Genomic DNA, 15,027 nt, shown 5'->3' with positions numbered 1-15,027 from the left:
CAAAACAGACAGTATATATATACATACATATTTTCAAAAATGATAGCTCCTTTTGCATAGATACAGTACACGTGGAAAGTTGTTCCATTTTTTAAATTAATATTTTAATTGCAGACACAAATTTTAGAACAAGTTATGTTAATTCACAAGACTGTTTTCATCGACAATAGAGACAGTTTTTAATTTTTTTTTTTTCATGATGGATTAAGTATATGAGAAACTAGCAATTCCATTTCATATACATTCCTCTGACTAGTTTGGTAACAGAGCAGGATACTTACAGTCTGCATGCTACTGAATGAAGCTTAAAATTCTGCTTTTGAAATTTAGTGGAACATTATCACACACAAATGATAATTATATAATTTATAAAATTTACATTTTATAAAAACTTACGTCCTTATTCCAACTCTTTTTTTAAAGGACTGTTTCAACAACTGTTTTCTAAACTATAACTACAGGCATAATATCAAAGTTCATTCAATATTTATTGACAGATAAGGGAATATAAATGACTCTCACCTTTGCCCAGTACCTGAAGGCAATCACTAAAGGTACGATAGTAGGTTCCAGCTTTCCGAGTGTAGCCAAATGGTTTGTTGTCAGACAAGCGTTCTCATTCCCTGCACTCACTTTACAAATAAGGCCACTAAAATCCAAAAAGAAACAAAAGATCTTGGAGGTTTTGTAAGAACACCCATAGGTCAGATAACATCTCACAGAACAGTGTAGCAGAAGGCTGCGAGGAAAGCCTTGACCGCCTCTCAAAGACAGCATCTCTGCATGAAAAGCAGCATGCAATACTAATTTGATTTATGGTTAGGTTGAGAATATATGCATTATAATTTTCTGTACAAGTGTTTTAAGATACAGTTCAAATTTAAATATTTTTTCTAATGATAAGAATTTACTGAATTGAAAAAGTTATAGTATTAATTTCCTTCATGAAACAAAAATGTCTTCCCATACGACACCCACCATTCAAACAGTTTCTATGCTGTTTTCACAGAACATGAAATATTTTTAAACACTGAAAAATCAAGGTAGCAGCAAATAACTGGTAATATTTTTATCAGTAGCTGTTTATAGAATGTTTCATGAATCTTAACTGATATTCATCAAATGGGCAAAATAAATTATTTTTCACTTGTTCTCAAAATACTAGCAAAGCTAAGCAAACTGTTCTTATCCTTACAGAAATCCATAATTTAATGCGGTATGTACACTACCTATAAGAAAGGAAAGTTTCTGCTTAAGCAATAATCCCAAATGGAAGGGTAAGGGTACATGCTGGAAGCCATAATGGTTGAAGGGGTTGGGAAATACACAGCTGAGGACAGAACAACCCTTACCCTCTTATTCTAGGCTAGGAATGACTTGCCCATGAGTGTTAGTTTGTGTTTCAAGATCCATGGAACTGTAATAATTTAGTACAGAAACGTCATTTATCAGGTGTTGGTAATATAATTTACATTGCTATATACTATTAGAACACACAAAGTGACAACTGAGACCTTTGCTTTTCTCTGCACACCACCACTGGTACTCTAGCATGGAAATCTGCATCAACTTCCGTAAAAGATTCTAAGTGGGAGAGAGAAAAGGAAGAAGCCACATTAAGCATGGTGTTGACAAAAAATATGTTGAACAGGTTGCAACTAGAGGAGTACAGGTAGAATTTCAGCTTCTAATACAATGACTTATGTTGAGAAAAATAAAGTATCTATGATAATTTACAAGAGTGATGGGATTAATTTAAGTGTTTCACATGTGATGGGAAGAATATGGTTTATACAATGAGCACTAATAGGAAAATACTGAGGAAAACCAGAACTTTCGAAATTCATATATACACAGTAGGTACAATTAAGGAAGTATATTCTGGTTAAGAGCTGGGTTCAGCAATTCAGGCATATAGACAGACTGACAACACCTGTGGAACAACGTTAGTGTGAAAAATAAAAAACCAGAGTGTTACAACACTACTATACAGAAATAAATTTGTTCTCCCTGGTTATCTGACAGTGCTTTATGTACATGTAGAACAGGTTCGCCTACATGATGTAATGTCCTTTTGCTATGCTTTTTCTATTTTTTTTGTTCTTATTCTTTATATAATTTTTCCAAATATGATTCAACTGCCAGCAACCCTGGTCCTTCCTCTAAGTGGTGTTTATTGATCCAAACTGAATTTTTGATGCCTCACTGTTTCACTGGCCATGAAGAGAGGAAACTATGAAGCCATTTTAGATTCTTAAAAATTCTGAAATGACAAGATTTTTGTGATGTTACTTAGCCAACAGTACACCTAATTTCATTGAAAATTATCTTGCTCTTGCCACTGGGGTACCTCAGACACCTAATGCTTTATGGCTGTATCTTCTCACTCACAGAGAAGACTTTGTACAACATGTTAATAAAAATATTACTTGCTTTTGAGATACATTGGAAAGCCTAACTTCTTACAAGATCTGGGTATTCATTCCTCTAATATGACTGAAAAATAACCCCATTCTCAAAGACCATAATGCTCCAGACAATAAAATACACATACAACAATGGTGGGGGTGCCACTGAGAAAATGTAGGTCAGTAAATATGCATGTTTTGAACCGTACTGTCTAGTTCCCCAACTGAGGGCATAAAGCAAGGCAAGAAAGCAGTGAAGCTACTCTTTGCAATCTGCATTTTAAAAGAACAGTTTTCACACCCCCGGCCAATAATTTCATTTTTTTCCTGCTTGCATATGCTTGAATTGGTTTGAGTAAGTGCATTTTTTAAAGGATCTTAAACTTTACTTCACTGTATCAATGCACAGAGTTACATTTGTTACCTGAAAAAAACCCCATGTGTCTGGAAGCAGTCATCTGTACATGGTCATCACATGCACTAACAGACACACGCACATAATTACAGGAAAGAGACCACAATGTTAAAGTATATTACTGGTTTCTGTTACATATTAAGGAACTTAGGCTACTTTCTGTACTATGCATGGCTAATAGAGCAGGCTGGGAAGGGAGCAGAGTCTCTCTCATGTGTAATGACATCTTCACTTACAATGTAGAAGAAAGCTTCCCACTAGGAATTTCTCGCATCATCAAAAACAACAGAACTTTAGCCCTCATAACACTCGAACATTAAACCAAAAGTAGTTCTGTCAATGTATTCTTTCCTGCAGTATTTTTCAATCTCATATCTTTCTAAAAAAGAATAGCATGTGGTGTACCTATTCAGCAGAGGTGAAATTCAACAATACTAAGCAGCAATAGTTTAATGAAATCGAGAAGGCAGCAATTTTTTCTTACCACTGTTCTGCAGACTTTCTTGCACAAGTAAGAGAACATCTGGTTGAGTCATCTGTCAATAAAAGGAATAAAGCTGGTTTTGTATCAATCACTTGTCAAAAAGGTGATTTTCTACAACTCAGATTTAAAACTGCCTCTAGGTGTACTAGAGTATTGTTAAGTTGGACCAAAGGAACAGGAACTCTCTTTGTTTTGAAGATGAAAAAATAATCCCGGAGTAATTTTTAGTAAAGTTACTTTTACTTCTATCAAAGACTTTGTTATGGTAAGAAAACCCCCACCAACAGAATTACTGTTTCAGTGTGCTTAAATACCTCTTCATTCTGACACAGTGGACTTACATCATGTTAAAGACTGGAATTACAGCTTTTTAAAATTATACGCATTTTATGAACTTAGATCACTCTTTGTTTCCTAAAGGAAATGCTAACTCTAACAATGGGACCGCCAAATCAACTACAGCAGGAGTAAGTTTATGTATGGAATCAAGTTCTTAATTCCTTTTCAGTGTTCAAGCACAAAGACACACAGAAACAACATGACAAATCAAGGCTCCACAAAAAAATAGTAACATGGTTTCACGGCTCAAATATAACCTAGTAGTCAAAACGTGCGTGTGTAAATATATCAGTACAAAACTAGGATCAGTATGGAAACAAGATCACAGAAGTATCACTTATTCCAGCTGTTAGAGAATATAAATAATCGTCTGTCTCATAGGACTGCTAGAGTACAGATGTTTTAAGTGTTTTCAGAAGAAGTTTCAATAAAACACAAAGCTGTATTATGCTGCCTGATCACTACTGTTCTGTGAAGAAAGGAATGTTATTTTAAGACCAGACCAGCTCTGTTTTACCCAATGGGCTTTTAGAGAAAGTGTTACTACCACACTAGAAAATACATTTAAAATATAATCTACATGAAGATGCAAACATTCAAAACCATTTACACATACTTAATAAAATAGCCTTACTTACATTGGCAGGAAACTGGGTATCTATGTTTATGTCTGAAGTTTTGAAACCAAATCTGCTATAGGAGGAGCCATACAATCTTAATGAACACTCTGCAACAAAAAGAATTATACTTCATTTACACTATGCCTAACTCTAAGTCTGTAGCTACTTTACAGCATTGTTAATAAATCTTAAACCTACACCTGGTTTTGATAAGCACAGGAAAACCAGAAGGGTCTTCCAACAGCCCAGATTTATTACTAAATCCTGCCTTCCATGCTGTTGTTGGTAAAGGCTTATCAAGAAGGTCAAATCCTTCCCACATCCTTCTCATCTTCACTGTTTACTTGAGGCTTGTTTGGGTCATGAGCACCATTGTAATTTAATTCTGAAACAGTGTTATATTACTGCATCATGTTGTTCAACAGACTAGTAACTAAACATGCTGGTTTAGAATTTAGAGAGACAAGATTTTTAATTCAGTTTTCATTTCATAAGCTGTTGGGGATTTTTTTCTGCTTGTTTTCTTTTTCGTTTGTTCAGTTTTTGTTGTTGTTATTTTGTTTTTAAGCTGGCACATCTAACACTTAAAACAAACTGCAAATAATACCTGGCAATTTTTGACGCAGCAAGTTTTCCATTGTTGTTTTAATGTTAAGCCTTTCTTCTAGATCTTCATTATTTAAGCCAAACTCCTGCACTACATTTCCAATAGCAACACCAATAGCTTGTATCTGGGAAGGCGTTGGAGGAGGAAGAGCAGTCAGCAGTTGTTCTTCTTGCTTTTCCTTTCAAGAAAAAAAGACCAATGTTCAACTGCGTTTCTTGAGTTGCTTAACATGCTAGAATTAATGCCAACAACTCATCCCAAGTAATACCACCACCACCACAGATTTTCCAGGTAATGTAGGTAACTGGAAGCAATAAAGAATCTGATACTCCAGGAGGCCTCAGTAACATTCAGAGGTGTATATATACTTGTACTTGGCACGTGAAAAAAAAAAAGTCACAAATTCTTTCATCACCTCTGAGGTGTGAAAAGTTAGGAGCTAAAGAGGAAGAAACAGGAAATCTGCATATGACATATTTTGTCCACTTCAAGCAGAGAACGTAGAAGACATTAAAAAAAAAAAAAAAAGGTAAAATTGATGTTATGCTGAAATTTATTTTGATACTTATGCTCAAAACAAATCTATTTCCTTTACATATAAACAAGTCTGTAGTACTCCACAAGTGCTTAATTTTTACAGTATTTCTGAACTGAAATATTCACTCTGACATGCAAGTTATCATTGCTAATTCTGCCATACCAACTGTATTTGCATATTGCTACTCCTCATTGCAAAGTCCATGTCCCAAGTTTACTGTTTTTATCAGTATCACTATGTAACAGTTTTCAAAAAGATTGAAACATGGTAAAAATTAAATGCAGAACGATTTTAAAAGCAGTGCAGTTTCATAATCATTAGCAGGGTAAGGAAGGTTTAATTAAGCTACAGATTATACTTTTTCTTGTCCTTAACTCACCTTTACGATTTTCTTGTGTCTTTTGTCTTTAATATGCTTATGAGCAAAAGCCACTGACTCAATCAAAACATCACACAGTTTGCAGGTATATTTTGCTGATGGGTAGTTTCGAGGTTGCTAAAATAAAGACAGTAAAAAACTCCCTAAAATATATAAAGATATTACTTTCACTTCACTCAATACCCTTGCTAAGTTGAATGACTAAAATCTACACCCACTCACTTCAGCTTCCCTAACTCCGTATCTGCCATCAAAAAGTTTGCACATCAAGTATAATGTCAGAAGAATGATACCATGTCAATCACACCCAAAACCCTATCTTTTACAGGAAAAAATACCCAATGCCCATGGAAGAGTCTATTAATTGAACAAACAATTACTCCAGCATTTTAACATATAAGATTTGTTATTATTTCATGAACTAAAGGAGAAGCCATTTTTTGAGCTTGAACTGTTATACTGTAGAAAAAAATGCCCAAAAGACAACCCATCTTCTTTTTATAATTCATTAACAGCAATACCGTTACTTAAATTCTGTAACTAAACTTTCTAGCTACAATCAGAGATACTGCTCAAGGTCTACCCTCTACAATGTATTTACAGGAAAAAAAATAAATAGGAGAGGTCTATCTATACAAGTAAAGACAGTGGCACCTTCTTCAGTCTATAAATGTAGTCTCGCTTCAATCGTTCTTCAGCTTGCTGCAGCCCCAGAAGTTCTTTTGCTGACAGCACAGATTCATCTATGACTGGACCATCCACTTCATCATGATCATACTCATCTTTCCTAGTTCTTCTTGATCTTCTTGGTTTTCTAAGCTTCTTCATTTCTTATAAAGAGTTATGAGAACAAATGTGTCAATGTGTCAAATAACTTCAGAGTGCCCCACAGCCTTTTAAAGAATTTTTTCCTTAATTAACATTCTACTTATATAAGAGTCAAAGAATTCACCTACCTGGTATGGTTTCACAATCTGTTCTGTGCAAGTCTGATAATAGTAAGTGTATTAGTATTATTACCTATAGTACCTTTGTCCTAAACTACTAATAAATCAACTAATTTGTCCCTCTGAAGACAATGACCTTATTTAGATACCTTTGTTAAAACTAGCAAAAAAAAAAAAAAAAAAAAAAAGAACTAAATGGAATTTATACACCTGTATGCCATTATAATGAAAAGACAGAATATACTGAAAGGTTTCAGGATTCCTGGTCAGGCTTTTTTAGGCTACTAAGTTAGACTACAAGTATGACAGAATTAAAAAGTGTAGGCCAATTTGAATGACTTGTAAGAGCTAGCAGCACTATGATATGGCAGTGTCATGGCATAGCTCACATTTGACGTTTTATTAACAAGGGATGATTACCAGTGATAATCTAATCTGCCTCTCAGTTAAGCCAGTATGTGGATCAGTACTAACTCCACAACATTAAATAAGCAAGTGAAAAAAAGTAAGCACCACTGCTGACTACAGAGACTAAAGAATGGACTTGCTAAGTATGTGCACATTGCTTAATAAAGCTGTAACACTGTCATAATAATAATGCTTAAAAAACTTCTTGTGTTTACAGCAAAACTTCTGGAACAAATTAATGTAGGTGCCACTTCTACTTTAAAGCAAATTTTGTCATCATTCTGAAGCAGAAGTTGCTATTGGCCCAAAGCCAATACCTCTAAAAATCATCTCAGGAATAAATATACACAGGTCAGATTTTCACACATGACTTCAGATCACATCTTGCCTTTCATTTGTACAGCTATACAGGATGTATAGCACGGAATTTCTAAAGTTCCCTTCTTCTAAGAAAGTTTATGCAACTTCCCTAGACTCCCAAACTTTTATCACAGCATGAGGCTATAATTTGTAATAAAAAGACCAAAAAACCCACCCCAGATAAACTGCTCTGCCAAATACATTTCTGGAGTTTCTTTCCTGTGACCACAATTTTTGTCTCTAATAATTGGCAAAAGAGAAACAACACAGTTGTGTATTTGTAACCAGTTATTTGATTCAGTTCACTAAGCAGCACACACGTGTTAGTGGTGTAAATAGTATCAGGACAAAAATGGTAATGTAATAATTTCTTTCTTTCAGCGGCAGCACAAGTTTAAGCTGGAATAAAGAGAATTTAGGCTTAACAGGTTGCAAAAGCAGTACTCCCAAGGAATCAAGGAAACAAAAACAAAAGTCTGAGATTCTGAACCTTCCACATACCCTCCATTTTTGCTCTGACACTTCTGCTCAAATTCCTAAGATGCGCCACATCTATTTGACTACATTTTTAACTAATCGGTGTAGACAGAACCTGAAGGTGTATTAATGTCTTCACAGAAAAGCCTCTGACAACTACCTACTTATCAATTGTTTCTGTAGCCAACAAATAACTTAAAAAAAAAAGTTATAAATTAAAAGAAGACTTCCTAAAAAAAAAATCACAAATTTAAAAAATACTTCTGGTAGGTACAGGAGTGACAATCTAATTGTAAGTTCATGATTAAATGAAGAACTAAAGACAAGTTAAAGACAAAGCTCTTGCAGACAAAACAGTGTCTCAGATATTTGGTAAACTCCATATAAGCCACAATAAAAAAGACATGAAGGTAATGAAAAGGACAACTGCACAAAGTATTTCAAATAAATGCTAAAAGAAACAATTTCATTGATTTTGCTACTTGACACAGAACTTCTGAAGGAACTTCAAGACGTGAGCTAAGCCATGCCAGTGCTTCACAGCAGGATGAAATGAACTCTGTCAGATCTGAGCAATGCTCAGCTAACCTGCTCTTAAAGGCCTTCAGGTACCTTTTCCATGAGCTGCCCAGACAACGTCTCCAGAACTTCCCTACCTTTATCTTTAGAAACTCTAAACGTTGCCCTTTATTCCTCATCTGAACCTTTCTTGCTCAATTTTAGTCCCATTGCTTTGTGTTCCATCTACTGGAAAAAAATACATCAGTTTTTTATGGCCATCCTAGACAGAGGAAGATTGTAACTATGTCTCCCTACACTTTTCATTTTGCAAAAAGATTGGGCATTGTTCACAGTTGTTCACAGAACAGCTTCTGTTTCCTCAGTGTCTTCACAACCTTCTTGCTTTTGTTTGGACAGCTTCCCTTTTATTCATACAAGTGGGGTGCCAAAACTGGATGAAGGATTGCAACTGAGTTTACAAAGACTGAGAAAAAGGAGTACTTCAGGCTGTGAGTCTTTTCTCATGCCTCACAACCCCATGATAATAACTGCTCATTATCATCTTCTGATTCACTATCATTTCAGATTCTTCTCTGAAAAAAATATTATTTTATACTAAGTTTTCCTCCTTTATTTTCACAGCTGATATTCCTACTTAACAATGGCATTTACACATCCTTTGTATTTCATTCTATATGTAGGTCATTTCTCCAATTGTGCAAAGTTACTTTAATTGACCTTCCTGCTTTGCTGCATTCCATTCCTACCAGCTCCACAGCATATTCAATTTTCAGAGCACACAATGACTAAGTGTGGTGTCTTCATTCATCGTTAGAGTTGTATAATAAACATTGAATGGAATAGAATCCTCACTCACTAGATGTTCGCTCACTACTTTCTTTAACTGACAAAATCTTTAGTAGTTTCTGAGTATAGTTACCTAATCAGCTCTGCAAGTCTCTTACATTAATTTAATCCAGATAATTTTCCACTAGTTTACTTACGGAACTGTCATATAAGAGTATCTAAAGTAGTACAGTACTACTACCAGCAATATCTACCAACTGCCTTTCCCATGTCCACAGGGGACTGATAACTATTTTAAAGAAATAAATTAGGGCTTGGCATACCTTTTCCTTAACAAATCCATTATTAACTACTACTTATCTTTGTTACCTTTCAGATACCTTTCAGTATATTACATTATTTGCTCCAAAATTGGCTCCCAAGATTAAAGTTGCACACCAATTATTTTAATTCCACTTGCACTTTCCTGTAATCAGTAGCTCACTTCCCCAAAGCTCTCAAGTATGACTGCCAATTGCTCCAAGTATCTATTTCAGTGAGTTACTGAAGTTGAAGAAAAAAGTTCATTACATCAAGTAAACGGAAGAAAAAACTTATGAAAACACTCTACTCTCTCCTCATGTGAGGTTGAGCAGTGTGCAACTTACTTCTAACAATGAGGGACACTGGGCACCTGTTCACAGTTTATCTTTCTCGTTACAGCTACTACCAAAGGAAAGGACATTTAATTCCTGGGCTTCCGGGTACCAAGCAGCAGTAGCTTTTTTTCTCAGCAGAGGGTCTGATCACTACTTTCTTTGGCTCCCGCTCTTAACCAAAACAAGACAGGTTTCTTGTCAACTGGTGTTCCACGTTAGCAGCACCGCATCCATGCTTTAGTCTTTCTTATTTTATGTAGTTATATTCTCTATATTCTTTGAAGTTCCCTTTTTCTGCTTTACTTGCATTAAATGAAAATATTATGGTATCGATCACTTAACCATCTCTAAGCCAGTCCTTCCTCACATTTCAATGCTTTGGGTTTGTATGCTCATTATTAGTACCAACTGCACACAGGGAAGTTCAATATGTATGGAGAACTAGATTTGTGTTATTGCTGTACTAAATTCTCAAAATACTTACATGGCATTGTTTTCAATCTTCATTAAGACACATCTTTAAAGACCTCATTGGTAGCTCCAAAAATCTTACCCTGTTATCAGCTTAATTGAAAGATCCCCTACCAGCCATGACAGATTACACCAAACTGTACAGGGAAAACTGCAAACAGGGACACTACACAGATGCTGCAACCTACCTACCTCTACCACTCACAAACCAAACTACAAAGACAACACAGTCTATAAAACAATTGCTGAAACAATTTGTCTAAAGTGCTACAAGTACAGTGCAGTCAATAGTTTGCAATACAGGAGAGAACAAAAACGCTTTTTTGCTTTAATAGTGAATCTTGAAATTTTACTTTTCAGTAACACATGTAGGAAGCTACTTTACTGGATAGCTATGTAAAAACAAACAAACATGTGATTACCAGAACTTCTTTTCTGCATGTCTGGCACATCTTTGCTCATTAAATCTTCCTGAAGTTGTCGTCTTACATTTCTGTTTCCACCACCTTCCACCTCATGAAAAGAGTCCTTTCTTGTCCTGCCATGCCCAGGAATCCAGGCAACAGATCGGTACTCTCTCCAGGTGTCAGAAGCACTACGGTGGTCATCGGATACCCACTTCTTCCTTTGGTCTCTTTGGATATCATTTAACTTTGAGCCTTGACTGTAAGTTGTGTTTTTAAGTGAATTTGGGCTACTCAAAACACTACGTGGCCCTCGCCTGGGACTGCTTCCATAATGACCTGGAGCTCCCTTTTTCTTTTGCAGGCTGGTATCTATTTTATTGCTATAGCCACTGCCATATTCATCCATGACTTCGTAGCCTTTTTGTAAGGGACTTTCTTTTAATTGTTCTTGATGCAAAATTTCCTGTTCCTTATTTTGTTTGGCAAAGCAAGGTTTTGCAGCATCTCCCATGATTATTGCTGTTCAATTTAGTGACTCCCACCTAGAAATCAAAAAGGTAAAAGCTGTACTTTAAAATCAATCAAGCAATAAACACTAGGTATTAATTGCCATGGAAATCTCAACAATCTTGAACCAAGGCAAGAAAAGGCACTCCAAATCTTAGCTAGGTCTCTTCTCATAGAACGTCTAACACCTATGGGTGGTTCATAAAATCCAGAGACAGCCTATGGCTTTTCCAGGCACTAAGGTCTAGACGCCTTTAGGACAGATAGGAAATTTTAAGACTCTACGTCAGTCGCAGCTCAGTACAGGCAAGCTGTGAAAGAAATGCTGAAGGAATTTCATGGCATGCAGATTATGTAGGAGGTGAAAACAAGGATGGCCCCAAGGCCATTCTGCATATCAAAATATTCCTCCTTGCCCACAGTAGACACTGTTCATCTTGTTAAGAATGAAAATTGTGTCATCAAAGAGATGCAGAAGCTAAGCTGCAATCCAGCTATAAGGTAAATATGATATAATGATTTAGAAACAATGAGCACTCTGCACATTTTAACCAGACCACCATTGTGACACCTCACATTACTCAGAATTAAACACTCCAATTTCATATTATTTTAGCAATGTCTGAAACATCTGGGCCACTGAACTGCTTGCATAACCACCCCCCTTTCCTTGGTTACATCCATGTTCTTACTGCAAAACACTTCCACAGAGCTCTAACTCCAATGTTGCCAGTAAGCCATGTGGACTATGAAAGGGGGAACTACAGGAAGAGACTGTGTAAAACATGCTGAGGCAGTGGTCTCATCAACACTGAATATTTTATGATTTAAATATAGACACATACAACCAAACAAAAAAGATTTTCAGAATATGTGCAGGTGCTTAAGGATGCAGATGAAGATGTAAAGTGATGTAAAGAGCATTTTCAAGCATCTAAACATCAGAAAATATCCTTCTGTTGCCTTTAATATGGGAGCAGAGTACCTGATTTTTTAACCTTTTTTTTTAAGTTCTGCAGGCCACAAAGGCACTCTTAAGCATCTCAGTGTCTGCTTTTCATAGGCACGAGACTTTTAGTGTTTATGCCCCTCTTAAGAAGAAGATAGTTTTTTGCTCCTACACAAGCAACAAAACAAATAGGATTCCTGTTCTAAAGACCGGAATTCTTACCCAATTATATACATCTCTGGAAATGCAGCTGCTCCAGCTAAGAGTGGAAAAAAAGGTTTCAAACACACAAAGTGTACTTGCTTCCTATTTTAGGCAAGAAACTGCTGTCAAACCCGAATTTCAGAGTAACCTAAACCCAGCCTGTTTTTGAGCTATCCCCAGAAGCAACGCCCACAGCCTGCCGCCAGGCTGGATGACGACACCTCCCTGCACTGGAAGGAAGCAGAAAAGTCAAAGTTTACATGAGCCTGCGGCTCCCAACCACGACTGCAGGTGCGAGCCTGGCATGGGCAGGGGGTGCCCTGGGGGTCAGCAGCGTCGCAGATGGCCACGACACGGTAGCCTTCGGGGCCAGAAGCACCAGACAGCGCCGGCCAAGCTGCCAGCAGGACCCAGGCGAAGGCGTTACGATACCGGCGCAAGAAACACACAGTGTGGGCCAGGACTCCCTTGCCACCACGCCGCAGCTCCCGGATCGCTCCTCGTCCTCCCACAGGCTGACGAAGGTCCCCAGCCCCCTCCCCCGACCCCAGTGCAGGGACTGTGGCGCAGCATCCCCCCGACCGACCGCCTCAGCCAGACACAGCCCGCGACGAGGGGGCCGCGGCGGGCCCGGCAGGGAGGGAGCGAGAGACAGATGTAGGGAGGGAGACAGGAAGGCAGAGGGGCGAGCGAGGGGGTCAGGACACCGGCGGACACCGTCCGCCGCCGGGAAAGGCCTCGCCCTGCCGCCGGCCGCCGAGAGAAGGGCACTCACCGCCCGCTACCGCCGGCCCGCCCGTCGCCATTGTGCCGCGACGGAAGCGGCGCCGGTCCCTCGGCGCGCCCGATCCGCGCGGGTCTTCCGGCAGTGCGGGCCCGCCCTCCCGGCGGGGTGGGACAGGGCCGGACGCGGAGGTGGGGACAGGCCGGCGCGGGGTGGGCGGGGAAAGGTTGACTGACCGAATACGTGTGTGGAGTAGACCGTGGCGTTAAGTGCCGGGTCCAGTATTGCCTTATACGTCCAGGCATGGTGACTCCACCACTTCCCTGGGCAGGCCGCTGCCACTTCTGATCACCCTTTCTGAAGAAATTCCTCCGATGTACAACCTGAGCCTCCCCTAGCGCAGCTTGAGACTCTGCCCTCTTGTCCTGTCACTGCTGCCTGTGAAAAGAGGCCAACCCTCACTTGGCTGCACCCTCCTTTTCGGCAGTTGTAGAAAGCAATAAGGTCTCCCCTGAGCCTCCCCCAGCTCCCTCAGCTGCTCCTCACAGGACTTGTGCTCCAGATCCTTCCCAGCTCCATTGCCCTTCTCTGGATATGCTCCAGCACCTCTATGTCTTTGTTGGCAGTGAGGAGCCCAAATATGAACACAAGATACGAGGTGCAGCCTCACCAGTGCTGAGTATAGGGGGACAATCACTACCCTGGTCCTGCTGGCCACACTATTGCTGATACAGGCCAGGATGCCATTGGCCTTCTTGGTCATTGAAGATGTGAATCATGTGCATTGCAGTCATCTCCCAGAAAATGCAATGGAAAATAAATGGATTGGCACAGCAGTCACAAAACCAGTACAATATAAGCAAGACCTGCATAATAGTTCCTGAATGTAATGTTATTGGCTCTTCTGGGGGAAAACTGAAGACATTGCTGCCCCACTGTGTACCAAACCCAACCCAGTCATACAGCCTGTGTGTCTCATCAAACCAGGCCCCCTGTTGAAGTCACTAACATTTGGAGCAAATTACTTACAAGAAACAAAACCACAAAGTACTGGAAGTGGGAAAACCTGGGGCAGGTGGGGAAATGGACACATACCTGGTTTCAGGTAGGAAAACCCCTTGTACTTCCCACCTCATTAAGTTGCCCTTCTCATTGGATTAAGTGACCTGTGTATTTTGTCAATATTGCTTGCACTTGCTCAGCCTCTTGTTCTTACAGCTTCATCCTGTTTCTGTATGCCCTCTTCTTTACCTAATATACTGGCTCGTTCAGAAGGGTCTCTACCTACCATGCTTTTGCATTCATATTTATGGAAAAGAGGGACTCTTAATAAACCTCATGACGTGGTCCTCAGAAGAATTCACCTTCCCATTCCAGTTCAGATTTCCTTAGCAAAATGTGTACAAGTATAGAGGTTTTGAAGACAGGTAAATAGCAGAGACTTCCCAGAATAATTTATGGTTCCAAGACAGGAATTTATAGCCTAGTGCTGTGCATTAACAGTTGGAAGATGCTTTTGCCTTCCCCTCTATTACCCTTTCCTGGTAAAATGCTTTCTGGAAAGGGCCTGGCATGGAAGGATAACATAACTTAACAAAACAATTGGAGTAAGCAGATGTGGCTAGGGTCCCAAACATGAAAACGTTTCTGAATCCTGTCTTGCCTCCTTCTTCCATAAAATTGTTGAGTGGCTGCAGGCTCAGCATGTTTCATGTTGTATTGACTGTGGTGGGTCAAACAGTTTTTGGTTTGATGAAAGCTTTTCACTAGTGCACCCATGCAAGACTGTCTAAAGTTTCTGTCATTTTTATGAAACTAAAATTCCTGTGGTTTTTAT

General features: G+C 38.8%; 1 protein-coding gene across 4 annotated transcripts in view; it reads right to left on the bottom strand.

Annotated features, from left to right (window-relative positions):
- Positions 1-13,344, bottom strand: part of TUT7 (terminal uridylyl transferase 7) — a 34,844-nt gene extending 21,500 nt beyond the window's left edge. For 2 of the 4 annotated variants that reach the window (XM_032095946.1, XM_032095949.1), the window contains exons 1-8: positions 10,822-11,317; positions 6,445-6,620; positions 5,791-5,907; positions 4,874-5,051; positions 4,285-4,373; positions 3,308-3,359; positions 1,515-1,584; positions 523-649 (exon numbers count right to left, since the gene is read on the bottom strand). In XM_032095946.1, coding sequence (XP_031951837.1) covers positions 523-649; positions 1,515-1,584; positions 3,308-3,359; positions 4,285-4,373; positions 4,874-5,051; positions 5,791-5,907; positions 6,445-6,620; positions 10,822-11,317 — 1,305 coding nt within the window. Of the gene's footprint in view, positions 1-522; positions 650-1,514; positions 1,585-3,307; positions 3,360-4,284; positions 4,374-4,873; positions 5,052-5,790; positions 5,908-6,444; positions 6,621-10,821; positions 11,349-12,484; positions 12,990-13,241 lie in introns of those variants that run through there. The other 2 variants (XM_032095947.1, XM_032095948.1) reach the window with 2 other exon arrangements.
- Between the last annotated feature and the right edge of the window lie 1,683 nt (positions 13,345-15,027).

Source organism: Corvus moneduloides, chromosome Z, assembly GCF_009650955.1.
Source record: "Corvus moneduloides isolate bCorMon1 chromosome Z, bCorMon1.pri, whole genome shotgun sequence".
Taxonomy (NCBI): Eukaryota; Metazoa; Chordata; class Aves; order Passeriformes; family Corvidae; genus Corvus; species Corvus moneduloides.
Note: the sequence above shows the minus strand (reverse complement) of the source record. Positions and strands in the feature narration are given on the sequence as shown.